The sequence below is a fragment of the Manduca sexta genome, chromosome 18 (assembly GCF_014839805.1).
Source record: "Manduca sexta isolate Smith_Timp_Sample1 chromosome 18, JHU_Msex_v1.0, whole genome shotgun sequence".
In the NCBI taxonomy this organism is placed as follows: domain Eukaryota; kingdom Metazoa; phylum Arthropoda; class Insecta; order Lepidoptera; family Sphingidae; genus Manduca; species Manduca sexta.
The window spans coordinates 10,847,315-10,872,154 of NC_051132.1; the positions used below are offsets into that span (position 1 = coordinate 10,847,315).

At 39.5% G+C, this 24,840-nt stretch overlaps 11 protein-coding genes across 11 annotated transcripts; 6 read left to right on the top strand and 5 right to left on the bottom strand.

Annotated features, from left to right (window-relative positions):
* Positions 1-2,319: 2,319 nt before the first annotated feature.
* LOC115439738 (chorion class CA protein ERA.1) lies at positions 2,320-3,317 on the bottom strand. The gene is made up of 2 exons (XM_030163709.2): positions 3,211-3,317; positions 2,320-2,784 (listed from the first exon to the last, which is right to left on the bottom strand). The coding sequence occupies exons 1-2, from the start codon at positions 3,259-3,261 to the stop codon at positions 2,395-2,397; spliced, it is 441 nt and encodes a 146-aa protein (XP_030019569.1). The 5' UTR covers positions 3,262-3,317; the 3' UTR covers positions 2,320-2,394.
* Positions 3,318-3,551: 234 nt separating this feature from the next.
* LOC115439749 (chorion class B protein M2410) lies at positions 3,552-4,789 on the top strand. Its single transcript, XM_030163731.2, has 2 exons — positions 3,552-3,679; positions 4,146-4,789. Exons 1-2 carry the CDS (start codon positions 3,629-3,631, stop codon positions 4,713-4,715), a joined length of 621 nt encoding a protein of 206 aa, XP_030019591.2. The 5' UTR covers positions 3,552-3,628; the 3' UTR covers positions 4,716-4,789.
* A 2,192-nt stretch (positions 4,790-6,981) lies between these two features.
* Positions 6,982-7,896, bottom strand: LOC115439773 (chorion class B protein M2410-like). Its single transcript, XM_030163759.2, has 2 exons — positions 7,813-7,896; positions 6,982-7,631 (listed from the first exon to the last, which is right to left on the bottom strand). Exons 1-2 carry the CDS (start codon positions 7,861-7,863, stop codon positions 7,056-7,058), a joined length of 627 nt encoding a protein of 208 aa, XP_030019619.1. The 5' UTR covers positions 7,864-7,896; the 3' UTR covers positions 6,982-7,055.
* Positions 7,897-8,268: 372 nt separating this feature from the next.
* Positions 8,269-9,062, top strand: LOC119189664 (chorion class A protein L11-like). The gene is made up of 2 exons (XM_037439938.1): positions 8,269-8,319; positions 8,571-9,062. Exons 1-2 carry the CDS (start codon positions 8,269-8,271, stop codon positions 8,979-8,981), a joined length of 462 nt encoding a protein of 153 aa, XP_037295835.1. The 3' UTR covers positions 8,982-9,062.
* A 2,896-nt stretch (positions 9,063-11,958) lies between these two features.
* Positions 11,959-13,149, bottom strand: LOC115439734 (chorion class B protein PC10). Its single transcript, XM_030163704.1, has 2 exons — positions 13,042-13,149; positions 11,959-12,601 (listed from the first exon to the last, which is right to left on the bottom strand). The coding sequence occupies exons 1-2, from the start codon at positions 13,090-13,092 to the stop codon at positions 12,029-12,031; spliced, it is 624 nt and encodes a 207-aa protein (XP_030019564.1). The 5' UTR covers positions 13,093-13,149; the 3' UTR covers positions 11,959-12,028.
* A 309-nt stretch (positions 13,150-13,458) lies between these two features.
* LOC115456441 (chorion class A protein L11) lies at positions 13,459-14,425 on the top strand. The gene is made up of 2 exons (XM_030185520.2): positions 13,459-13,567; positions 13,939-14,425. Exons 1-2 carry the CDS (start codon positions 13,517-13,519, stop codon positions 14,347-14,349), a joined length of 462 nt encoding a protein of 153 aa, XP_030041380.1. The 5' UTR covers positions 13,459-13,516; the 3' UTR covers positions 14,350-14,425.
* A 94-nt stretch (positions 14,426-14,519) lies between these two features.
* On the top strand, positions 14,520-16,035 carry LOC115456440 (chorion class CB protein PC404). The gene is made up of 2 exons (XM_030185519.1): positions 14,520-15,170; positions 15,402-16,035. The coding sequence occupies exons 1-2, from the start codon at positions 15,132-15,134 to the stop codon at positions 15,972-15,974; spliced, it is 612 nt and encodes a 203-aa protein (XP_030041379.1). The 5' UTR covers positions 14,520-15,131; the 3' UTR covers positions 15,975-16,035.
* Positions 16,036-17,996: 1,961 nt separating this feature from the next.
* LOC115439753 (chorion class B protein ERB4) lies at positions 17,997-18,850 on the bottom strand. Its single transcript, XM_030163735.2, has 2 exons — positions 18,723-18,850; positions 17,997-18,642 (listed from the first exon to the last, which is right to left on the bottom strand). The coding sequence occupies exons 1-2, from the start codon at positions 18,771-18,773 to the stop codon at positions 18,046-18,048; spliced, it is 648 nt and encodes a 215-aa protein (XP_030019595.1). The 5' UTR covers positions 18,774-18,850; the 3' UTR covers positions 17,997-18,045.
* A 215-nt stretch (positions 18,851-19,065) lies between these two features.
* Positions 19,066-19,660, top strand: LOC115439788 (chorion class CA protein ERA.1-like). Its single transcript, XM_030163780.2, has 2 exons — positions 19,066-19,209; positions 19,297-19,660. Exons 1-2 carry the CDS (start codon positions 19,159-19,161, stop codon positions 19,606-19,608), a joined length of 363 nt encoding a protein of 120 aa, XP_030019640.1. The 5' UTR covers positions 19,066-19,158; the 3' UTR covers positions 19,609-19,660.
* A 2,382-nt stretch (positions 19,661-22,042) lies between these two features.
* On the bottom strand, positions 22,043-23,067 carry LOC115439732 (chorion class B protein ERB4). The gene is made up of 2 exons (XM_030163702.2): positions 22,957-23,067; positions 22,043-22,664 (listed from the first exon to the last, which is right to left on the bottom strand). The coding sequence occupies exons 1-2, from the start codon at positions 23,002-23,004 to the stop codon at positions 22,080-22,082; spliced, it is 633 nt and encodes a 210-aa protein (XP_030019562.1). The 5' UTR covers positions 23,005-23,067; the 3' UTR covers positions 22,043-22,079.
* A 270-nt stretch (positions 23,068-23,337) lies between these two features.
* LOC115439733 (chorion class CA protein ERA.1-like) lies at positions 23,338-23,923 on the top strand. The gene is made up of 2 exons (XM_030163703.1): positions 23,338-23,444; positions 23,570-23,923. Exons 1-2 carry the CDS (start codon positions 23,394-23,396, stop codon positions 23,879-23,881), a joined length of 363 nt encoding a protein of 120 aa, XP_030019563.1. The 5' UTR covers positions 23,338-23,393; the 3' UTR covers positions 23,882-23,923.
* Positions 23,924-24,840: the final 917 nt, after the last annotated feature.

Here is a 24,840-nt window from a genome sequence, read left to right on the forward strand (position 1 = left end):
GGTACTAAACTAATAATGATGCGATCCCAACATGACGACATGAAAATACATAATATACATTGTGCAACAATATAATATTTTATTTAATTCAATCGATCCCTTATATTTTAACGCCCGTATTCGTAAACGTTATTTATCTAAGGACAGAGCATTGCTGTGATAACAAGTCTGTTTCTCAGCTTTGTTTATCTGATAGCTTGCTGTTTGTTCAGCTTTGTTTATCTGACAGCCAACTAGATTAAAGTTGTATCTCAATATTAGCCAATCGCAACAACCCTATGTCTATGCACTGCGAGGGCTGCCATGCCGTCAGCACTAAGATACATACTTGTTAACAGTCCTTAGATAAATAACGTTTATGAATACTGGCGTAAGTCTAAAGTTTAATCCCATGTGATCGGATAGAATTTTCGCGGTGATAGACCAGGCCCGTTTTAAAAATAATTGTTATTTATATATTATTAATAAACCATCATCGTACATCTTTTGGGGATATTTGTGTCCCCGGGGTAAATGAGATTGTTATTATACCCCAGATTTGAAGGGTGGCATATTACGCATATTTATTTATGCACTTTATATACAATAAATGTAGTATGTAGGCGAACTCAATGTCCTAGGCTTAACGTTTAGGTTCATCGAACATTAGACTCAATGATTCAGGGGAAAAGTAGCTCCTTCCGTTCTCTAAGCAAGGTTCTGTGATCCTGAGGGTATTTTCACCACACTTTCTCCGAAAACATTGATAGAGTTATAATTCTACGCCTACATGATGCTATGGTATCATGAGACAGGAGATACTTTTATGTCTGGAGTTTGGGCACCTAGACTCGATTTTTTTTATGAAACTAAAGACATAATACGTCTTACTTTAGACACTAACGTTATAGCATTTAGTTTTACACCTGTAATATAGTCAAATTTGAATGGAAACATTGCATGGCATTTGTCGGTGCTGTTGTGCTTGTTAATGAGTAATTACGTACCTCCTATTGCTTAGACATTTGATGATAGGGTAGCTTTTTGAAACAGGTATACAATTTTTATTTATATATGTAATAATATTTAAAAAAAATATATTTTATTGTAGAACTAAAATTTTAAATATGAATTTGTTTTAATAGCTCATCTCATCTCTCATCTCATCAAATGAAAATTTCAATTGATTGAATAATTCTTAAAAAAAAGGTATCACGCTTTGCATTCTTTCCTAAGATAGAAAAAAAATGGTAAAGCAATGGTAAAATCATGAAATAAAACACATTTATTAAATTATCTAAAGCAAAATTACCAATGTTCAATTATTTTAAAATTATTTATTTAACAGTTTGCCAGCACATCTGTGCTGTGTATCTACACTGCTACTAGATTAGAGGCAATAAATCCTATTATCATTATAAAATCTAATAATCATATTCATAGCCGTTTTTATCGCTCCGTCCTCAGATAAAAAACGTCTATGAATAAGGGGGTAAAAGTTTAGGATAATTTTGGATAACCCGCAGAAAAGGCTTGACGGATTTTAATGAAATTTGTCACACAGGCAATATGCACGATTAACGTATTTATAGTATATACAACTTTTTACCCTAGTAAATTAGGAAAAAAGTTGCATATTAAAATTACACTATTTTTCGGATTTTGTAGCCATTTTTATATTTTGATTTTCCCCCGACGTTTCGAAGACTTTGCTGCCTTCGTGGCTCAAGGGGTGTTGGTAATCCGCTATGTCAAAATTACGATTACTACCTGCATTTTACAATTATACTTTTTAAATTTATAATTGTTGGTGGTCCGATCTACGGAGAATGAGCTCAAATCGTCTTGAAGTCTAACTAAACGAACTTAACTAACTAACGAAGGCTGAAAAGTCTTCGAAACGTCGGAAGAACATTACACTATAAAAACCGCGATAAAATTTGTCTTATATTCGCGTAAACATAAAAAATTGTTATAAAAGTGGCATAATAATTTAATCTAAAAAAACCTTAAACAAGGGAACAATTAAAATCTTCTTGACTTTTCGGTCAATCTTAAGCTGCTTCCAGTTGCAGCTGAATAATTTTACGAGCAATCACAGTTTTACTACCCGATATAATCATATCGTTAACTAATCAGTTAACTAGGTTAGGTTATCCATGAAAAATACAATAAAAATTTCAAGTAAGTAGCTAAGTATGTACGTTTTTGTTATTTCAATAGATTTTTGTATTACTTATATATTTTACCGCCGTCTATGACTGGAGTTAAAGCATTACTATAATATATATTTTCGACTATATTTACATTTTTAGTACGGATATTACAGAAAAACAATGCTGCATTTTTATCATTTATATATTGTTCCTTTGTCAAGTAGTCATGTTAAGTCCAAATTCGCGACAGTGTATGTAATCAGTACACGTAGGGTCCGCCGCAGCCGCAGCCGCAACGTCCGGCGATGGAGACAGCACCAGCAGCAGCCGCGGTACCGCCGAACTCTACAGCGCCGATGATGGGCACCTGACCGGCGACGGCGGTGGTACCAGCCACGGGCAACTCACCGGCGACGGCCACGTTGCCGATGCCAGCACCACCATAACCACCAAGACCGTCATAACCGAAAGCACCGTAACCAAGGCCGCCATAGCCGAATCCGTCATAACCGAGGCCGCCATAGCCGAAACCGTCGTAGCCGAGACCGGCGTAACCGATGCCGCCTAGACCGCATCCACCCCAACCGGCATACCCGAGATCTCCGTAGCCGTAACCAAGACCGGCACCAAGACACGCGCTGTAGGCATTCTGAAATATTAAAATAAAATTATTGGTTCTTGAATCTCTAAAATATATTTGTAATACATATAACTATTTTGCAGTTCATTGTGTACACAATTATGCATTTACCAACTCTTTAGAAGCATGTTAATGGAGTTAGAGCTGTAAGGTTCTTGATATAATGCCTAGAGCAGAAAAACAGTTTGTATGCTTTATATATTTATTTTAGATTTGATAAAATAGTTGTGAATTACCCGTGATAATTGATTCTCACAAAGATGCTATCATCTTTATGAGAATCAAATATCACACTGTGGGTCATTAATAAGGTTGGCGAACCTTTAATAGATTAGTTACCCTTTTACATGCCCGTTTGGGGATAAAGACTTGTATGTCCATACCCAGTAGTTGTGATGTTTTTTACTAATGTTATTATGTCAAACTTTTACTCACGTGGATAAGGCAAGCCTGCACGCAGAGGAGAAGGAAGGCGAAAGTAGACATGTTGATGTGATTCCACTAAAGACTCAGTGTAATATGATTACAATAAACCAAAGCAGCGTTTATATACTTATGACATTCTATCTACATTTAATAAAAGTAGGTATTTGTCTAATTTCGTAATAGTTATTATACAATTATTTGATAGGAATACTAGTGTTTTGCACGTACGCAACATTAAACTGTCGAGAGAGTTGCTCAATGCGTCACTCTCAGTATTGCCTGAGGGATAGTAGACAAGGTCATATTACTCAATGTCAATGCCTAATAGGATAACGAACTCTATGCTATCCACTCTTGTATAAAAAACTTCCCCGCAGCACGTGAGAATCATTCCGTTTTCAACCTCCGTTGGAATTAATCCACAATTATGTCTGTTAAAGCTATCCTCGCCTTTTGCGCCTCTGCCCTATTGGTTCAGGTGAGAAAAAAAAGACACTGTTTTAATGCATTATTATTATTTTTATACTGACGACAAAGTGACGCTGCGACTGATGGTAAATGGAGTGGGGTCAAATAGAATGTCGACTGACGAGAGATGATTACCCTTCGACAGTTGACACAATTATGCCGGCCTGTGGGAACCGGATATACACCGCCTGATCCTGGAACGCGACACACTTCCGTGAACCACTATGGTGGGGTTTTAACCCCTTGTGTACCTACGGCGGCCGCTATTCGGGCGGATATAAAATATGTCCTACATCCAGCATTAATTATTGTTCTTTCAACAAAATATTCCACATATTTTTACGTATTGGTACACATATATTATCTTCTTATTTATTGTTTCTCACTTTATATTAATATCTGATATACTATGTCAGAACTATTATATAGAGATTGTTATAGTATTATAATTATTTTTGTATAAATATAAATTTTAGAGCGCTGTGAGCTCCTGTGTCGGACGCCTCGGCACCGCCTGGGGCTACGATGGTCTGGGCTATGGAGGTCTGGGTTACGGTGGATGCGGCTACGGTGGTCTTGGCTACGACGGATTCGGCTATGGTGGTCTGGGCTACGGTCGTCTTGGCTGCGGCATTGGCGCCATCGCTCCTGCTGCCGATATCGCCGTCGCCAGCGGTCTAGGAAGCTGCCTATGGTGGAGGTCTCGGCGTCTCCAGTGCTTCTCCCATGGCCCCACCGGTCTTGCCGTAGCCTCTGAGAACATATACGAGGGTCCAGTGGCCGTCGCCGGTAACCTGCCTTTCCTCGGCACCGTAGAGGTTGCCGGGGAGTTCCCCACCGCCGGTGCTGGTGCCGTCTCTTACGGTTGTGGTGATGGTGCTGTCGGCATCGCTGCTGAGGGTCCCATCGGTGCTGCTGTCGGTCCCGCCTACGGATACGGCGCTCTGGGTGGATTCGATTACGGATTAGGTTACGGAGCCTATGGACTCGGTTACGCCGGCATTGGCGCTCGCGGCTGCGGTTGCGGATGTGGTGCTTGGTACTGAACATTATTCTAATATTGGACACTTTACATACGACCCGGTATTTTGTTGTAATATAACTAATACGCAAACATCTACCTACATTGTTTTTGTTCACTATTATTCAACCCTTTTGTTAGTTACTTACAGCATAGCATGTCATATGAAACCCTTAATTACCATAAAAATAATGACTAATGAAAATGACATATCCAAGCGATAGACATGGATAAAAGATATGGGACTACTCCCATACATTTTTCTGTTTCCTATTTACGTTAACGATTGGGAAAAGTTCTTGGCTACGGCTAAGTTATAATAAGTGAATATAATAATATCAGCCCTGTATTATATACTTGCCCACTGCTGAGCACGGGCCTCCTCTACTACTGAGAGGGATTAGGCCTTAGTCCACCACGCTGGCCTAGTGCGGGTTGGTAGACTTCACACACCTTTGAAATTCTTATAGAGAATGTAGAGTTGGCTGTGTATTTGATGTAATGTATGGGAGTCGCAACTCTAGCTATAATGAAACTACAAAGATGACACTGAATATATTATGTATTTCAAAACTCCAGAGTACGTTTAATACACAGAGGCGTACTTAGATGGTAATAGTAACAAATTGTAAGACGTACTAATTAAACAAAGGCGCGCGTTGCTTTTATACGGGAGGTATGGTGTGACACAGCGTTCTCGCACAACTATGCACGTGCACTTACATAGCTGCACAAGTGTGTGTGTCCCAACAGAGAACTTCTCAGATGTGCAGGTTTCCTCACGACGTTTTCCTTCACCGTTAAAGCGAACGATAAATTCACAAAGAATACACACATGATTTTAGAAAAGTCAGAGGTGTGTGCTCTTGGGATTTGAACCTGCGGACATTCGTCTCGACAGTCCGTTCAACACCCAACTAGGCTATCGCCGCCATTATTTAATAAGTGAATAAACATCTTCAAATACCTATAATTATTGAATTAACATTTAATAAAAGCCTGTTAAAACAGTGGGAATTAAAGTGTCTTGCATGCGATATTGTTTATCTATTACAATATAAAATCTTACAAAATTAGGTAATAAAAATATCGCTGGAAAAAAAGAACTGGAAACTGACAATTTAAAAAACAAATGACAAAAAGCAAGTACAATTCCTAAGTGCTATGTCTTAATAATTCTTATCCAACGAACATTTTACAAATATTATAAACACAAAAATTTTAAAATATTTTTTTGAGATGTTAACTAGTTAATCAATATACCTAACGCACATTTTATAAATATTGATATTTTCTCTCAGTCAAACTTAAAGTTTAAATTACTTACTTAATTCTCAAGCTGTTGGAGATGACTTTATAATAATTCATAATCTGTTCGTTATTGTACAATTGTATTCTTAATTCTATATTATGTGAACATATGATTGTCCCTACAAATAAAAATAAAATAAACACATGCAACCAAACGCATCCAAGTTTTCTACACAAATATATATTATCTTGGTAATATATACAGTAAGAGTTTAATTCAAATAAGAAACATTATTTTCCACGAGCATAAATTACAGAGTGAAATAATAAATCACTTCCATGCTTACGACATTTAGAGGTACGAAGTACGTATTATTTTAAACTTGAGAATATCAATATTATGAGTTATGATAACTCTAATAAACATCAAAAAATCATTTATCATTCCCAGATTGGGCACCCTTATATTTCATAACTTTTGAGTTAGAAAAAAATGCTGCTGGTCACACAAATATAATATATGTAATAAATAAATGTGTAATGTTCAAAATTAATTCTTGCAATTTTGTTTTAAGTAATATGTGTTATCCCAGGCAAGCCTAGACTTGGGCATCATCAACATCTATATAGATAGATGTAATATTTTTGATTGAAGAGTATTTAAAAATAAATGCTCGTTGACTCCTACAATGGCTATCTGTTCTGTTCGATTTCGGTGAATTTATATAGAATAATCAGGCTGAATGTGCCAGTTGGACAATAATATTATACAACTTTTAAAAGGTTATGTTTTCCACTAAACTCAAAGTCGTCAACTAAACCTGTTACAGTATAAATAACCTTAATTCACTGGTGCCAAGACATCTAGAATGCTATTTAAAAAGAAAATATTATAGCCATACAGCCAACACATATTAAAAGTATATAGATCATATATGGTCACTTATGAGAAATATATACTAAACAATCAAAACAATAACGAAAAAGTATAATTAAAACATTGCTAGAACAGTTATTTCTTTAAGAAATAAAAAATAAAGTTTATTTTTAATTCATGATTTATTTCAAGGTATACAGTTCCAGATCTTTTGTGAAGAAAGTCAAGCAGTGTGGCTCAGTACCAAGCACCGCAGCCGCAACCGCAACCGCGAGCACCAAAGCCGGCGTAACCAACTCCGTAGCCTCCGTAGCCGAGTCCGTAACCGAAACCTCCCAAACCGGCGCCGTAACCGTATGCGGGACCAACAGCAGCACCGATGGGACCCTCAGCAGCGATGCCGACAGCACCATCACCACAGCCGTAAGAGACAGCACCAGCACCAGCGGTGGGGAATTCTCCGGCAACTTCTACGGTACCCAGGAAAGGCAGGTTACCGGCGACGGCCACTGGGCCCTCGTATATGTTCTCAGAGGCTACGGCAAGACCGGTGGGGGCTATGGGAGAAGCACTGGAGACGCCAAGACCACCACCATAGGCAGCGTCGAGTCCTCCGCATCCGAATCCATTGTAGCCAAGGCCGCCGTATCCCAATCCATCGTAGCCAAGACCGCCGTAACCTAATCCAGCGTAGCCGAGACCACCGTAACCAAATCCGTCGTAGCCCCATCCTCCGCAGCCGAGACCTCCGTAGCCGAGACCGCCATAGCCCCAGCCAGTGCCGATGCTTCCAAGACAACTGCTTACAGCGCTCTAGAATTTTAATAATATGTTCTTATTATTACTTTTTTTTATTTATATCGCTACTTAACAATTTTATTTTAAGTCCATAATTTTTTATGTAGTCCTGCATTGACTCAGATTCAGCAACAAGCCATATAAACATTTCAATTAGAGAAAATCTAAATCTCAGAAGATGATTATAATATTTTACCTGAACTAAGAGAGCGGAGGCGCAGACGACGAGCACAGCTTTGGCGGACATTTTTGTATACTGGTGATGATCCAATGGAAACAGAAACTAGAATGATAAACCTCACACCTTAGAGCTATTTTATATGTGATGTTTTTTGGTAACGCTTGTCACCCTGACTCTGAAGTTGAGAAATTAATGACCTTCGGATTACTTGTAATTAAAATTATGATAATTAAATATTTTAATGATATCTCCTTTGCACTGAATGAATGAGTTGGGAAATAAACTCACAGTTTAAATTGCGCGTACGTGTTAAATAGCACAAATATACTTATACAAAACAATTAAAAAATATAATTATAATAAAAAAGATCACGTTTTTGTGGATAGTCATGCTTGAGTTGTTTGTATAAAAACTTCACCCTGGTTATTAGTAATCATTCTGCAGTCAGTGTTCAGTTGAACAGAACCAATATGTCTACCTTCGCCTTCCTTCTCCTTTGCGTGCAGGCTTGCCTCATCCACGTGAGTAAAAAATTTGGCATAATAAAATCAAAATACATTTGGAATATATGTTTTTAGGGATTTCACATAAGACGGTGGCCTCAGTACAGCGATGCTATGATGTAACTGTTCGAAGTTTATAATAAGTAAATTTATAGAATATATCTTATTGTGTTTGTTTGTTTATTTTTTTTTATAATTAGAATATTGTTACATAAGGAAATAAAGTGAAGTGAAGAAATGTTATATTTATTCTCGTTCACATATTCCAGAATGCGTACAGCGCATGCCTCGGAACTTGCTACTACGGCGCCGGTCTCGGCTACGGCTACGGCGGTCTCGGCTACGGAGGATGCGGTCTAGGCGGCATCGGTTACGGCGGTCTCGGTTATGATGGTTTTGGTTACGGCGGCTTCGGTTATGGTGGACTCGGATATGATGGATTTGGTTATGGCGGACTCGGTTACGGTGCCTTCGGTTATGACGGTCTTGGTGGTTACGGCGGTGCTGGTGTAGGCAATGTTGCTGTTGCCGGTGAGCTGCCCGTGGCTGGTACCACCGCCGTCGCCGGACAGGTGCCCATCATCGGCGCCGTGGAGTTCGGCGGTACCGCGGCTGCTGCTGGAGCTGTCTCCATCGCTGGACGTTGCGGCTGCGGCTGTGGTGGACCTTACCTCTACTAATGATTCAATAACAACTAACCGAAATTCCAACTGGCCAACTGACGAAGCAAAATATGACAATAAATATTACTGAAAATGCAACAGTTTTTTTTGTCATTTTACTCGGCTTATTATAGGTACTAACGTTATATTTTTATCACTATCATATTGTTATCATAATATAAAATTTTAATTACTTTCATTTATATCATTGCTTAAAGCAATGTATAAGAGACGTATTCATGAAACTCACCTTTGAGTAGGATCTTAAGTACTCCTTAATAACCAAGCTATGGCAGTCAATTAAGAACTAATCCTCAGCAGGTCGCCGCTGTAAAAAAAACCGGCATTTACTGCGACTTAAAGTATTACTTGAGATGTTGATATCTGTTTATTAAAAAGCGACGATCTTAAAATGCTGACTTTAACTTGACAGCGTCTCAGCTAATATCGCATTTCAGAATGAAATTAAGTTTTATTTCAAAATACGTTTTACCTGGGATACCACGATAATAACGCGAGTGCATATGCAAAAATAAACCCTAACAGGTTAGGAATAAGATACCTTGCCTGTCAAAGCACTTATCATCGGCGTGGAATGTTTTTCCAATATAAAATGTCAACTGTACACTATTCCAAGGAAAAAAGTAAAAAAGCTATTAAATTCCATAGACAACGTGTACGACACCAATGCCTTCTATTTAAAAAACAAAACACAATTTGTAAATCATTCTATTATTATTTAATTGCTCCATTTAGTTGAAAATCTGCGATAGTATTTCTTAGGATAATTATCAAAGTTCCGAGCAGTTATATTAAAGGTCGCAGGAACACATTGGATGCAGGCCGCTTTAGACAGGTCCGTCTGGATACTTTGGGGGAGGCCTATGTTCAACAGTGGACTGTATGTGGCTGCTGATGATGAGCAGCTATCTTAGTGCAACAAGATATCCCGAGGCCGTCCCGTATGCGCCGAAGACGGCCACCGCGGATTTTGGTTGGTATGGTGGTATAGGGCCTCGAAAAAAGAGGAAATAAAAAGATGAAACACCATACATGTGCTTGGTATTACACCTTTCACTGTGTATGTTGTAGTACACGCAAACTTACTCCTTTTAATTGATTTGAAAGAAATTTAGCACACAGATGGACTATGCAACAAATATAGCTAACTAGCTATTTTAATTAGGCACCGACTCCAAAATTGGTATCCAATATATATTTGTTATGTGAAATTATTTTTTGGTTTTGAGTGGTTTTGAAGGCGGTTTAATTTATTGTTAAAATTATTTTTATTTTTGCTTTTTTGTGTTAGTAAAAAATAGACCGTCTCAATGGCATAGTTTCGCTCACGATACGACTATCGCGCTGAGGAGTTACACCTCTGAGTACCACTGAAAAGGGGAAAAGGTGTGATGCTATATATATGTATGTAAGAAGTAGATTCAAGCAAACCTAACGCAAAAACACAACTGATATTATTTGGCTCACAGTACAACTATCGCGCTGTGGTGTTACACCTCTGCCTACCCCTGAAAAAGGGAAAAGGTATGATGCTATATATATGTATGTAAGAAGTAGATTCAAGCAAACCTAACGCAAAAACACAACTGATACATTACGATCATACTATAACTATTGCGCTGTGGTGTTACATCTCTGCCTACCCCTAAAAAGGGGAAAAGGTGTGATGCTATATACATATATGGACGTATGTAAGAAGTAGAGTCAATTAAACCCAACCCAAAAACACAACTGATATGTTTCACACACAGTACGACTATCGCGATGAAATGTTACGCCTCTGCCTACCCCAGACACGGGGAAAAGATGTTATGCTATATGTATAAGTATGTGAGAAGTACAGTCAACCAAAATCAATGCAAAAACATAACTAAATACGTCACAGGAAAGCTAAATTCGCGATTTCGTTTTCTTGGACGACATAATTATTCTAGTTTTTTAATTTTAAAACAAACTACCAAAGCAATCTTGAAAAAAAAATTATGGGACCAATCTGGAGAGAAATTCTTTCGAATAAAAAAAGAATTTTCCAAATCGGTTCATAAATGAGCGAGTTCGGAGGTAACAAACATACAAAAAAAAAAAAAATCACGTCGAATTGATAACCTCCTCCTTTTTTTTGAAGTCGGTTAAAAACTAAATCGCTTAGTCTATCAGTTTAACAATTAATTTGTAGCAACAGGGCGATTCGTAACAAATTTATACAATTGTAATAGAGATTTTTGAATACGTCTCTACTGTTCGATAATTGGATAGTGGTTAATAGGTTTATTGGTGAAAGAAAACATCTTAAAGAAATCAACATAATAAGATATTATCTTAGAATTCTCCATAATAAGTACGAAGGTATGTTGTGTAGTCTATTAACCCACGTTAGGCCAGCAAAGGTACTAGTAGTGGAATTACATGCCCAGCAATGAGACTTTGTGTACAGAACTTATCAAATATATTTAAAAAAAAAATTATACATGTACGTTGACTTCCCTCGTAGGATCGTCGTGGCTGATGGTCTTAATCTTTCATGTATATACGGCGTAAAATGGAATGCCCAAATATTATGATCCTTACCTTTGGAAAACCTATGTCTTTCCCAGGGTCTCAAACTATCTTCATACCAAATTTCATAGAAACTGTTGGGTAGTTTTTGAGTACTAATCGCGTTTAGACAGGAAGGCAGCTGGGGTGGAGGGGGGAGGCTTTGTTTAGAACTTTTTAAGCAAGTCAAGTCCGTCATACAAGATTGTTGCATAACTTTAACAGTTTACGCATCGCACGCAACGAAAGCTCTCAGAAGGAATACTTTTTCCATTGATGCTCCTATCCTATTGGCCATATATTATATAGCATTCCTCAATAAATGGGCTATAGCACACTCAAAAACTTTTATACTTCGAACCAGAAGTTCTTGAGATTAGGGCAACCAAACAAACAAACTCTTAAGCTTTGTGTAATAGTATAGACAAAAAAAGACACCTTTGTTCTTCTAGTTTATTTTTCAAAATGCCAGGTCATATTTTCTTGGTTTAACCAAACAGGGCAGAGTTTCAGTACCAAGCACCATAACCGCAACCGCAGCCGCGAGCGCCAATACCGGCGTAGCCGAGTCCGAGTCCGTAACCTCCGACACCGAATCCACCCAGACCACCGTATCCATAGGCGGGACCGACAGCGGCACCCATGGGGCCCTCAGCAGTGATGCCGACAGCACCATCACCACAACCGTAAGAGACGGCACCAGCACCGGCGGTGGGGAATACACCGTCAACAGCCACAGTACCCAGGAAAGGCAGGTTACCGGCGACGGCAACGGGACCCTCGTATACGTTCTCAGAGGCTACGGCAAGACCGGCTGGGGGGATAGCAGAAGCACTGGAGACGCCGAGACCACCACCATAGGCAGCTCCAAGGCCGCTGGCGACAGCGATGTCAGCAGCTGGAGCGATAGCGCCGAAGCGACCGTAGCCCAATCCACCGTAACCGAATCCATCGTAGCCGAGACCACCGCAACCGAATCCTCCGTAACCAAATCCATCATAAGCTAGGCCGTCGTAGCCCCAGCCGGTGGCGTAAGGACCGATTTCAGCGCCAAGGCGTCCAAAACACGCGCTAAGAGCGCTCTGAAATAATAGAAAAATTAAGAAATATACCTTCACAGTACACACCCTGATCTTAGCGGTCATATAAAACAAAAATGGAAGATTAGGGAGTCGCAGAAATATTGAATATTATTAATTAATACAGCTGTAAATTTCGAATACCTTTAAAAGGTCTAGTCACCTATTTTATCAATTTCTAACTAAAGTCATAATATGGCGATCATAAAATTAAAGAAATGGTATAAATAAATGACTTATAAAGAGCAATAACTAATTATATATTTCTTTTATAGCCCTTGGTTTTTTGCTACAATCTATTTCCCTTATTTCTTTAATTTGAGTATATCACCTAATAGTAAGAGATCACCGCCGTCCAAGAACATCCATAAAACTAGACAAATGATTACAAACGCTTTACCCATAAGGATAAAAAGGCTTATAATAAAACATAATTATCTTACCTGGACTAAGAGAGCGGATGCGCAAGCGACAAGTATAGCTTTAGCAGACATGTTTGTGTTTATGATGTTCTAGCGAAAGCAGAAACCAGAATGATATCTTCTTCCTGCTGAGCAAATTTATATGAAAAAGTTTGTTCGTAAGCAGCGCGTTATCCTCATGTGCGCAAGAGTTGAGAAACCTATGACCTTGTGACTGCTCATCATTTGCATGTCCAGTTGCATAGATTCAATAGCATACCTATTGAATAATTGCGGGTCATTGAGCAACTCCCTCCATGTTTTATTATTTGTACGTGCAGAACGAAAGTTCTACTATCAAAAATAATTAAAACTATTGGGAAATTAAATAAATAGATCACAGGGTTGTGAAATATTTATATTATTAAGGTCAATGGACATATTATTTTTATATATAAACCACATAATAACCGTTTAACATCATTCTATAGTGAATTTTCAGTAGAACAGGATAAACATGTCTACCTTTGCCTTCCTCCTTCTTTGCGTGCAGGCTTGCCTCATCCATGTAAGTAACTGATGTCTATGAAAACAACTAATTTTGAAATATTATAATTTATTATTTATATTTCTGCATTAGCTTGAAGCTTTAAGTTTGACTGCCTCCATGGTGTAGTTGTATTAGGATACAACTCTCTGGTCCGATTCTACAGTGATATTGGGTTTTCTATTCAGTATCACTCCGGGGTCTGAAATTTGTATTCGATATGATGATAGGCTTGCCCCGTATCATATAATAGAAGGAAATACACATGGTGAAAAGTGGGTGCATCCGTTGCGCCTCTGCCTATCCCTTCGGAGATAAATAGTGTGAGTTTGTGTACGTGTGTGCTTTAAGTTTTAGTCGGTGTCGTGATCGGATGCATTATTTTGTTTCAGAATGCGTACAGCGCATGCATTGGAACTGGTTACTACGGTGGTCTTGGTTACGGCTATGGAGACCTTGCCTACGGTGCGGGTTGGGATGGATACGGTCTAGGCGGCATCGGTTGCGCCGGTCTTGGTTATGATGGTTTCGGATACGGCGGCTTCGGTTACGGCGGCCTTGGTTATGGCGGCTTTGGTTACGGATATGGTGTCGGTTATGACGGTATCGGTGCTGGTTACGGCGGTGCTGGTGTTGGTAACGTGGCCGTCGCCGGTGAGCTGCCCGTGGCTGGTACCACCGCCGTCGCCGGTCAGGTGCCCATCATCGGCGCCGTAGAGTTCGGCGGTACCGCGGCTGCTGCTGGTGCTGTCTCCATCGCTGGACGTTGCGGCTGCGGCTGTGGTGGACCCTACGTCTATTGATTTGATGCAATAAAATCATCCATGGTAATCACTTTTCAACCCCTAAACGAAGCAAATACAATTTACTGATTACGCATTCAGTAGTTTAATTTGACTCTTAATACATTTTTTCATCTTCGCTTCGCATCTATTAGCAGCCCAACTAGGCTGTAAAACGGGAAATTTATTCTCTATGAAAAAAATTATCTCTATCCATTAACTAATCTAGAAACTAAGCTACATAATATCTTAATAGTATATTAGAAAAAATATCCGGAAAAGAAAATAACAGAAAAGAAGTAAAGTATTTCTGGGTAATTTACTACTTTTCTGTCCTTTGAAGTAACTTATGGAAATCCCATAAGTGAAAACTTAGTACTCTCCAGTGTTACCAAATCGACTTGTTAACTTATAAAATCTATAAAAGAAAGGTAATCAAGGTCATACTCTTGGCATTATTCTTCGAGGGAGTGACTGAGCCACATTTACCACAATATCAAGTCCGAGTGTATCTAACCTTTGGTATAGGGGAGAAGTTCTCGACATATGCTAATGTGTCTATATCTTTTTAATATCGTTATCATTGTTCACTTGTTCTTAGGTACTACACATTTCCTGAAAACGCACGTTCGTGTTCGAGTTCATTACTTATCGACCATTATCTCTAATGTAACGCAAACCTAAATTATCAACATGACAACATAACATAACATCACAAAATGATGTAATAAATTAGTATAAAAAGTGTTGTGGTTTAAAATAATGTCATACAACGTATATTGATACCATAAAATCATCTAAAAATGACAGCAGGAGCCTTCGTCTTCCTCTGCTTTGCCGGAGTAAGTACTATTATTTTGTTTTGTTGCTTTGATATTTGTATGGAATCGAGCCGTATTTTATTTAAAAAGAATAGAGGTAACCTGGCATTTGTTCCTAGGGTGTACCAGTACAATATTTTTTTTATTAATCTTCATAAACTTTCCTTGATATATGTTGCCCTGACACAACCAGCTTCAAATAAATAGCTTTTAAATAATTAGTCACTAAACTAAATATATTATTTTTTCCAGACTGCTCTGAGCCAATGTATTGGCCGTGAAACTCTTCTGGGACCTGGTCTTGCTGGTCCGTTTGGACCTGCCTGGGGATACGATGGCCTGGCACCCTATGAAGGACTTGGTTATGGGCCAATGAGGGCAGGTCTAGGTCCCATGGGACCCGGTCTAGGTCCCATGGGCCCCGGTCTAGGTCCCCTAGGAATCGCTCCTGCCAATGGACTTGCTGCTGGATACGGTGGAGGTCTCGCCGTCACCAGTGCATCACCCATCGCACCCACCGGCCTCTCAGTGACATCTGAGAACGCGATCGAGGGTACGCTTGCTGTCGTCGGCCAGTTGCCTTTCCTCGGCGCGGTAGCTACAGATGGCGCTTTCCCCACCGTGGGTGCTGGTGCTGTATCCTACGGCTGCGGAGACGGCGCTATCGGCATCGTAGCTGAGGCTCCCATCGCCCCCGCTGTTGCCCCAGCTCCAATGGGGCCAGCTCTCGGATACGGCCCTGGAATGGCTCCATTTGGATACGGTCCAGCAATGGCTAGCTACAGAGGTCCTTTGGGCAACTGCGGTCTAGGACCTGTGTACTAACTTAATTGTTGCTATGTTTTAAATCGTTAGTTTAATAATTATATTATCACACCAAAGTATATATATTTTTTTATTACGAACAAAATTACCCCTAAAAATAATTAATTATAAATTTTATATTGGATAACCGACTTTAACATTTTATAAATCTGATGGTTTGTGATTCTTTATGATTCCAAACTCAATATCAAAACATTTTGTCTCGGTATCGATTATGTACACTCATTCCCCGCTTCCGGTAGACTAAGTATTTTACAATTGTACTTATTCTGTAATTTTGGTAGTCCTTTTAGTGATTTATGTGTAGTTTCGTTAAAATCTGATAATTCTGTTGTCTTAGTCATTGAATATGGATTTAATACATTTTAAAGTGTTGCACAGTGTCTTCTAGTAGTACCTATATTAAATTATTTCCTAGTATTACATCCCTGTATTATATACTGTCCCACTTTTGGGCACAGGCCTCCTCTACTGAGAGGGATTCGACTTAATTCCACCACGCTGGCCTAGTGCGGATTAGTAGACATCACTCACCCTCGAAATTTCTATAGGGAACTTCTCAGGTATGCAGGTTTTCCTTTACCGTTAAAGCAAGCGATAATTTACAAATACACATATAATATTTAGAAAAGTCAGAGGTGTGTGCCCTTGGATTTTGAACCTGCGGACATCCGTCTCGGCAATCCGTTCCACAATCAACTAAGCTATCGCCGCTTTATAGCTCAGCTATTTCCTAGTATTAGCAACATGTAAATTTGGTTCTATAGAATAATAGGACTATATAGGTATTGTCCTGGTTTTCCCAGATTGCTTATTTCTTTGTGTTTTTCTATCTATGGCCGCTAGGTATACCTATTTATTTTGACATCAGGTTTGATTGCGTTAATTTTTATTTAATGTGGCGCTACATTTCTTTTGGTTGTACATAAATATATTATGTTTTATGTATATAACATAGTATTATCTATATAGCTTCGAAAGGTAATTGCAGTAAATTCACTTTTTACTCTATTTTCTTTTAACAAAATCAGATTTCAAGTTAGGCAGATTTCATCTAAGTACTCAGTACTTAAATGATTGGAGGTTATTATTAGTATTAAAGGAAACCTGTAACCTTAGCGGGTGACGCAAGACTTCACTCTATTATTTTTAATTAAATAAAAGAAAAATGCGTGCAATCGTAAGAGGCGACAATAAAGACTAACTAAGGAAGCGGGGGGTGTTCTTGGGCGCTTTAGTAAATGTTATTACCTTCTGCACCGCTCTATGTAAGTACTTTATATCTTGCTTTTATGATTAACCGGTCCTTGAGATGGACCCAATTGTAAGTCGTCTCATGCTACGATAACCACAAAGTATACAGGGATTTCTACAGAAAGATAAATATCAGAAGGCCCACTTGTGAAAAAAACTTGAGTGTCCTAGTCTACTTCAAACAGTTTATAAAATTTTTCTATGTCTACATCGAAGTAAGCACTTGTGTAGTGTAGTCGTTTGCGCGAGTATGCCGTGGTGGCGCGGGCAGCGGCGCGGGCAGCAGAATGGAAACCATCGGGTTCGAACTATTGTGTATTTGTTTACTTTAATTCATAATATTTCCATACAAATTTATAACATGAAACATATTTTTTTAGCAGCCCATGTAGATAGTACTCATTTTATAATCCTTTATTAGCGAACATAGATTTTTGTATTTGATCAGTTTATTTATGTGACAAGTAGCATTAACTCAGAACTTGAAATATATATTATGTATTATGTTTGTAGTTATTGACGTATGCTGTATGTCTCTTATGTCAAATTAAAAGCCCATTCATGAGCTTCACCATATTTTTTTCCTCCACTAGATAATTAATTATAGGAATAATAGAAAATGTGAAAATTCCATACTTGGAGCGTTATCTTAAATCAGGTTTTAGTCTCATGTGTAGAGTACCTAAGGTAGTATTGCTCAGGCTCCTATTTTCACATAACATTTCAATTAATGAATATCAATTATAGTATAGCTTAGAAAAAATGCCATATTATTTACCATTTGTATTATATTTTACATAATGTCGATTTCAAATATCTAGTACAGGTATGGAGCACCACAACCGCATCCACGGGCACCGATTCCTCTGATGCCGAGAGGAGCCATAGCTGGGGCGATAGCGGCGGCGGGGGCGATGGCAGCAGGGCCAACAGCAGCGAGGCCGAGCGGGGCCATGGCGGGAGCAATGGCGGCGGGGCCAGCGATGGGACCCTCGGCAGTGATGGCGACAGCACCGTCACCGCAACCGTACGACACAGCGCCAGCGCCGGCGGTCGGGAACACTCCCTCCATAGCGACGGTGCCGAGGAACGGCAGGTTACCAGCTACAGCGACAGCACCTTCGTACACATTCTCAGAGGCAACAGCGAGGCCGGTGGGGGCGGCGGGGGAGGCAGTGGCGACGGGCAGACCACCACCGTAGGCGGCGTTGAGGGTGCTGGCGGCAGCAATGTCTACGGCGGGGGCGATGGCGGGTCCGTAAGTGCCGCAACCGAGACGGCCGGCGGTCCAGCCAGTGAGGCCATCGTAGCCCCAAGCGTCATAACCCAGACCATCGAGGGCCAAAGCAGGGCGAGCGGCCAGAGGACCGGCTAGCGGGGTGCCGATGCGGCCGAGGCACTGGGTAAGAGCGCACTAAAACAAAATTATGTTATTAGAAAATTAAGCCGCAGGTAAAAATGTATAATATAATTTTTCTTGCATTAGATACAAACCTGGGTGAAGAGCGCAAAAGCGCAAACGAAAAGAATAGCTTTGGCGGCCATTGTAGTATTGTACTGAGGAAGGACGTTCCACAAGTTCTGAATGTAAATGAATGTAAAACAGATGTAGATCGTCTTTTATACACAAACTGATCATACTATTAATACCGGCATATCTTTGAGCCGACGTGTAAGCGATGTTACGTCAACTGCAACGAGGGTTGCATAGTGCCGATAACCAGCTTATGTTGCCATACTGAAATATAACTTGAGCAAGTATTTGCCCATTTTCGGGTACATACGTAAGCTATCAAAAAAAGGAAAAATAATTATTGAGTAATTTAATGTAATTGCTGTCATGCAATCTATGTGTTCAGTTTATAAATACGTACAAATCACTAAATAATTCATTCTACATTCAACGCTTGTTGAAAACAATCAAACAAACATGTCTACCTTCGCTTTCTTCGTCCTCTGCGCTCAAGCTTGCCTCATTAGCGTAAGTACTAATGTTTTTCAATTTTCGAATAAAATCTAACTGCATATTATAACCGATGATTATAACAAAATGTCCTTCTACTTCCAGTCGGTGTACAGCCAGTACCTGGGTTGTGGACCAGCGCTGGCCCCAGCCATGGCCATGGGAGTGCCTGCGATGCCCCTCGCCGCGCCCATGTACGACCCCATAGTCCGCGGTGGATGCGGCGCCGCTTATGGAGGCTCTGGCATCGGAAACCTGGCTGTCGCCGGTGAGCTGCCCGTGGCTGGTACCACCGCCGTCGCCGGTCAGGTGCCCATCATCGGCGCCGTGGAGTTCGGTGGACCCGCTGCTGCCGCTGGTGCTGTCACCATCGCTGGTAGCTGCGGCTGCGGATGCGGTGCTCCCTACATGTACTAAGAACAATCTTTTATATCAGTTACATATCAAAAATAAAATTTGTACACTCAAACTTTATTGTTTTCATTGGATGAATATTCCAAATATTACAAAACGACTCCTTACTAACAACTGAAACTCTAGTCAATACGATGTGAATGAATTTGAATTTTCATATTTATGAGGGTGTACAATGTAGGTACATGCTTCGGACCGAAGCCTATGCAAATGAATATTGCTTACCCATAGTTTTTAAATGACCTAATATATTATAAATATATTTTCTACACTAATTCCGTTTTTATGATTTTAGATTGTAATGCATTAGGATAATAGCCTATATCCTGAGCATAGAGATATATATTACATTAGACTAGTTATGCTCGCGGCACCGCCCGCGTGTGAAACTTGTTCCGGGATTAAAGTTCCGCTTTATATTTTCCAGAATAAAAAGCACTTTGGAGTAAAATAGCTTCCTATTAGTGAAAAAATTCAAAATCGGTTTAGTAGTTGAGATTAGCGCGTTCAAATAAAAATAATCTTCAGCTTTATATATTAGTGTAGATATTACAGGATGTTATTAATTACTCAGTGGAAATTATACCTCGTAGGTTACTGTAGTAGTAAGTACAGTAAAAAATCTGTAAACAAAGGCTACACGATGGTTGTACTACAATGTATTTTAACCCGCAACGTGTATAGAGGGTGTTATGACTTTTAGGTATATATCTGCATATTTGTTTAGCTGTCAGTAGCATTGTAGCTCCCAGAAGCATAAACCGGTTTTGATAAGGTTTTTGCTCGATTTTAATATTTGACTTGATATTTATGTATTTCTGATAAAAAAGAGGAAATATAAATAAACGAAAATAAGAATGATCATACAAAAATATTCCTTTTCTTTAGAAACATTGCAGCTAAAAAAAACTAACATTATATTATACTAACCATTTTGTAGAAATTGTACATCAGCTTCGTCCAAGGCATAAAATTGTTTGTCAGTTTATACATAGACTTTTGACTAAACATAAATAAATCTCAGTCATTTCTTTCTATTAGTAAATTTATTGACGACTAACTTTCGCCCGTGGCTTCACCTGCGTGTAGTTTTCCGGGATAAAAGTCCCGCTATATATTTCCCGCAGTAAGAAGTAGCCTATAGCTATGACCTTCCCAGGGTCAACTAGCTCCATATGAAACTTTATAAAAATCCGTTCAGTAGTTTTTGAAAATCGATAACATACAGACATGCAGAAAACTGACTGCCTCGGTGGCGTAGTTGTATTGCATGTCCGGTACAATAGCGCTCTGAGGTCCTGGGTTCGAATCCCGGGTCGGGCAAAGTGATATTTGGGTTTTTCTGCTCAGTATCAGCCCGGAGTCTGGAATTTATGCCCGATATGGCGATAGGCTCGCCCCCTATCACATCATGGGACGGAACATACTTGGCGAAAAGTGGGTGCCCTAGTTGCGCCTCTGCATACCCCTTCGGGGATAAAATGCGTGATGTTATGTATGTATGTACGCAGAAAACTATTTTGGGCATAGTGGCTTCCAAATTAAAGGTAGATATATGCTGTCGCGGACTTTTATGTAAAACTATTTAAGGCAACAATCCTACAGTAGATCACCTTTGTCTAACTCCAACGGTTTAGGCAGCGTACGCCAACATAGCATTTTTTTTTCCAACTCTGTGTAATTTGGTCATAATATAACTTGGTATCGTTGTCAAAACAAAATCATTACAAATTGTAACCTATGTGTTATTCTGATATATAACCAATATTATTGTAAAGTTTCATCCAAATCCGTTCAGTAGTTTTTTTCGTGAAAAAGGAACAAACATACATACATACATCCATCCTCACAAACTTTCGCATTTATAATATTAGTAGGATTTATCTAATTTGAAAACGCGTTTAAGGTTACAGTTATTTGTTAAGATATTTACCATAATAATTACATTAAAATATTAATAACTCTTTTACGGATTTTCCGTAAATAAAATTAAATTTCTACCTCATTTTCTAACCAATTGAGAGGTTGTTTTCGCAAAATTGTTTCTTTTTGTGTTTTAACGGTTACATATAAAATAATATACAAAATCGAACATAGTCATCTACCCTATTATTATTTTCCATATTTTATTTGTAATAGGTAAGCTAATAAAGTCGTTAGGGATTATTAAAAGTGTTCTTTCTCAGTAGTTGTAGTGCGTATTATACTAATATTATTAATGCGAAAGTTTGTGAAGATGTTCGGATATTTCTTAAAAGTAAACTCAGAGACTGCTAAATTAATTAGAATAAAATTTGATACACAGGTAAACTTTGTCCTAGGTTAACTAATACATGACTTCTATACGACGAAAGATCTGAAGTCGTGAGCGATACCTAATTATTATAAATATTATCAATAATCTATTGGGTAATGTAGTTGCAAAAAAATCAAAAAATATTTTTTAACTTTTATTTGTTTTTGATTTTTTTTTTTTAGTAAAGGTAGGGAGCACCACAACCGCATCCACGGGCACCGATTCCTCTGATGCCAAGAGGAGCCATAGCGGGGGCGATAGCGGCGGCAGGAGCGATGGCAGCGGGGCCAACAGCAGCAAGGCCGAGCGGGGCCATGGCGGGAGCAATGGCGGCGGGGCCAGCGATGGGACCCTCGGCGGTGATGGCGACGGCACCGTCACCGCAACCGTACGACACAGCGCCGGCACCGGCGGTCGGGAACACTCCCTCCATAGCGACGGTGCCGAGGAACGGCAGGTTACCGGCCACGGCGACAGCACCCTCGTACACGTTCTCAGAGGCGACAGCGAGACCGGTGGGAGCAGCGGGGGAGGCAGTGGCGACGGGCAGACCACCACCGTAGGCGGCGTTGAGAGTGCTGGCGGCGGCGATGTCTGCGGCGGGTCCGTAGGCGCCGCAACCAAGACGGCCGGCGTTCCAGCCAGTGAGGCCGTCGTAGCCCCAAGCATCATAAGCGAGACCGTCGAAGGCCAAAGCAGAGCGAGCACCCAAAGGAGCGGCTAGCGGAGTGCCGATGCGACCGAGGCACTGTCCCAGAGCGCACTAAAATAAAAAAAAATATATTTTTATGACATCAGCAGTTAGAATATTATACGAGAGTCGTACGGAGAGCCTCTTGTAAGCGGATGCCGGCCTTTTTTTTTTGCTAAATACCAATGCGCGCGCATTGCTGTCTTAGGATGACTAATGATATTCAATGCCATGTTGAGCTTTGTGATTCAAGGTATGGGTGATATTGATACAGTTTATAGACATTTCAGTTTTACTGGTAATAGATCACGAGATGAACAAGTAATTAAGTATATTATATACATTTTTTGTATAGGATACCCACCTGAGCGAATAGCGCAGATGCGCACACGAAAAGAATAGCTTTGACCATGGTGGTAAAGTTAGTTGTTTCACGGATTGTGAGTGATGTTTAATAGGCGACTGGTGCTTATATACAAAAATAACGTCTTTATCAGCGTGCTAAGACGTTACGTTACACATACGTGACACTGAGCTGGAAACAAGAGAAACTGCCTCAACTGATAACCTGCATTCATTGCTCCACTTATACAAAAACTAATATAATTACATCATCAACTTATTATTTGTATAATTTCTGATAACACCCTGACTGAAAAGTTTGATCAGAAAATGTAATATTATTTTTATGACGAAAAATAACAATGATGTAATTCTGTATAGACAGATTCGTATAAATTCATGATAGTTCTGGATTAAGTCATTCTGGATTCAGCTTTTGTTGAATACAATCGTACAAACATGTCTACCTTCGCTTTCTTCATTCTCTGCGCCCAGGCTTGTCTCATCAGCGTGAGTACTTTAATTCCTTTTTGATTTTTCTAATATTAATAACAATACAAAATTCTCATTTTTTACAGGCAATGGAAATTTTAGGTACTTACTATTTATCCAAAAAAATATTTATTCTCTTCCAGTCGGTGTACAGCCAATACCTTGGTTGCGGTCCCGCGCTCGCCCCTGCCATGGCTATGGGAGTGCCTGCAATGCCCCTTGCTGCGCCCATGTACGAGCCTATGATCCGCGGCGGATGCGGCGCTGCTTACGGAGGCTCTGGCATCGGCAACCTGGCTGTCGCCGGTGAGTTGCCCGTGGCTGGTACCACCGCCGTCGCCGGACAGGTGCCCATCATCGGCGCCGTGGAGTTCGGTGGACCCGCTGCCGCCGCTGGTGCCGTCACCATCGCTGGCAGCTGCGGCTGCGGATGCGGTGCTCCTTACATGTACTAAATCACAATTTTGTATCAATTAATAAATTTTGCAGTATAAAAATGAAGTATTTTGATTACAACCATAAAATACTATAAAATTCGCTGTCTTAACCACGCTTGATAGATACGTCATCAGTGACGACAACCATCGAAGAGAATTAACCACCCTAATCAATTGATATTTGTCGACAAAAGAATGTCTGTATGCCATACAAAAAAGTATTACAACTTTGATGTTCCTCCTGTTAAATTAAAATTTAAAATCGTTGTTTTGAGAATAATTTATTTAGGGTTCACAAGTTGCAAGTATTTTTTTTTCGACAGTACATAACATAATTAAACATTTAATCTAAATAGTACTCATTTTATTTCCATTTATTTGAGAGCATAGACCTTAGCTTATTTTGGATGAGGTTAGCGGTTAGCGCCACTGTTTTTTTTTATATTTTATTTTTAATGACATTGCATTGAAGTATTTAAATCCGTAAGAACTAAAAAGAGATATCGTTTAGCATTTACGCGCAGTGAGTGCAAGGTTCCAAATGGCACAATTTCGAGACCTCCAATTGCGCGTTCTATTGGCCTATCTCTATATTACAATACAGAATCATTGTTTTAAGCTTATATCAATTATTGAAACGTGTCTATAGAATAATATACAATTTTTCCTAATAAATAAACAAAATGGTCGAAAATGAAAACAGCTTTCAACTTGCACTTTCAATATATCATTGTGTATGTTTCGGCAACAAAATTTATTCTAAAATGCCAAATTTACATCAGTACTTATAAGAGTTTTAGTCAAATACCGTGTTGGTTTCAGTATCATCTTATAGAATATCTGCTTAACATATTATGTTGTTCGCTCCTCGAATACGATAGCCGATCGTCTCTATATTCGCCACGAAGCCGTCATGACGCGAAATCTACTTCTATCATCAAACAACAGGGTGGGAGCTATTTTCTTCCAATTTAAGT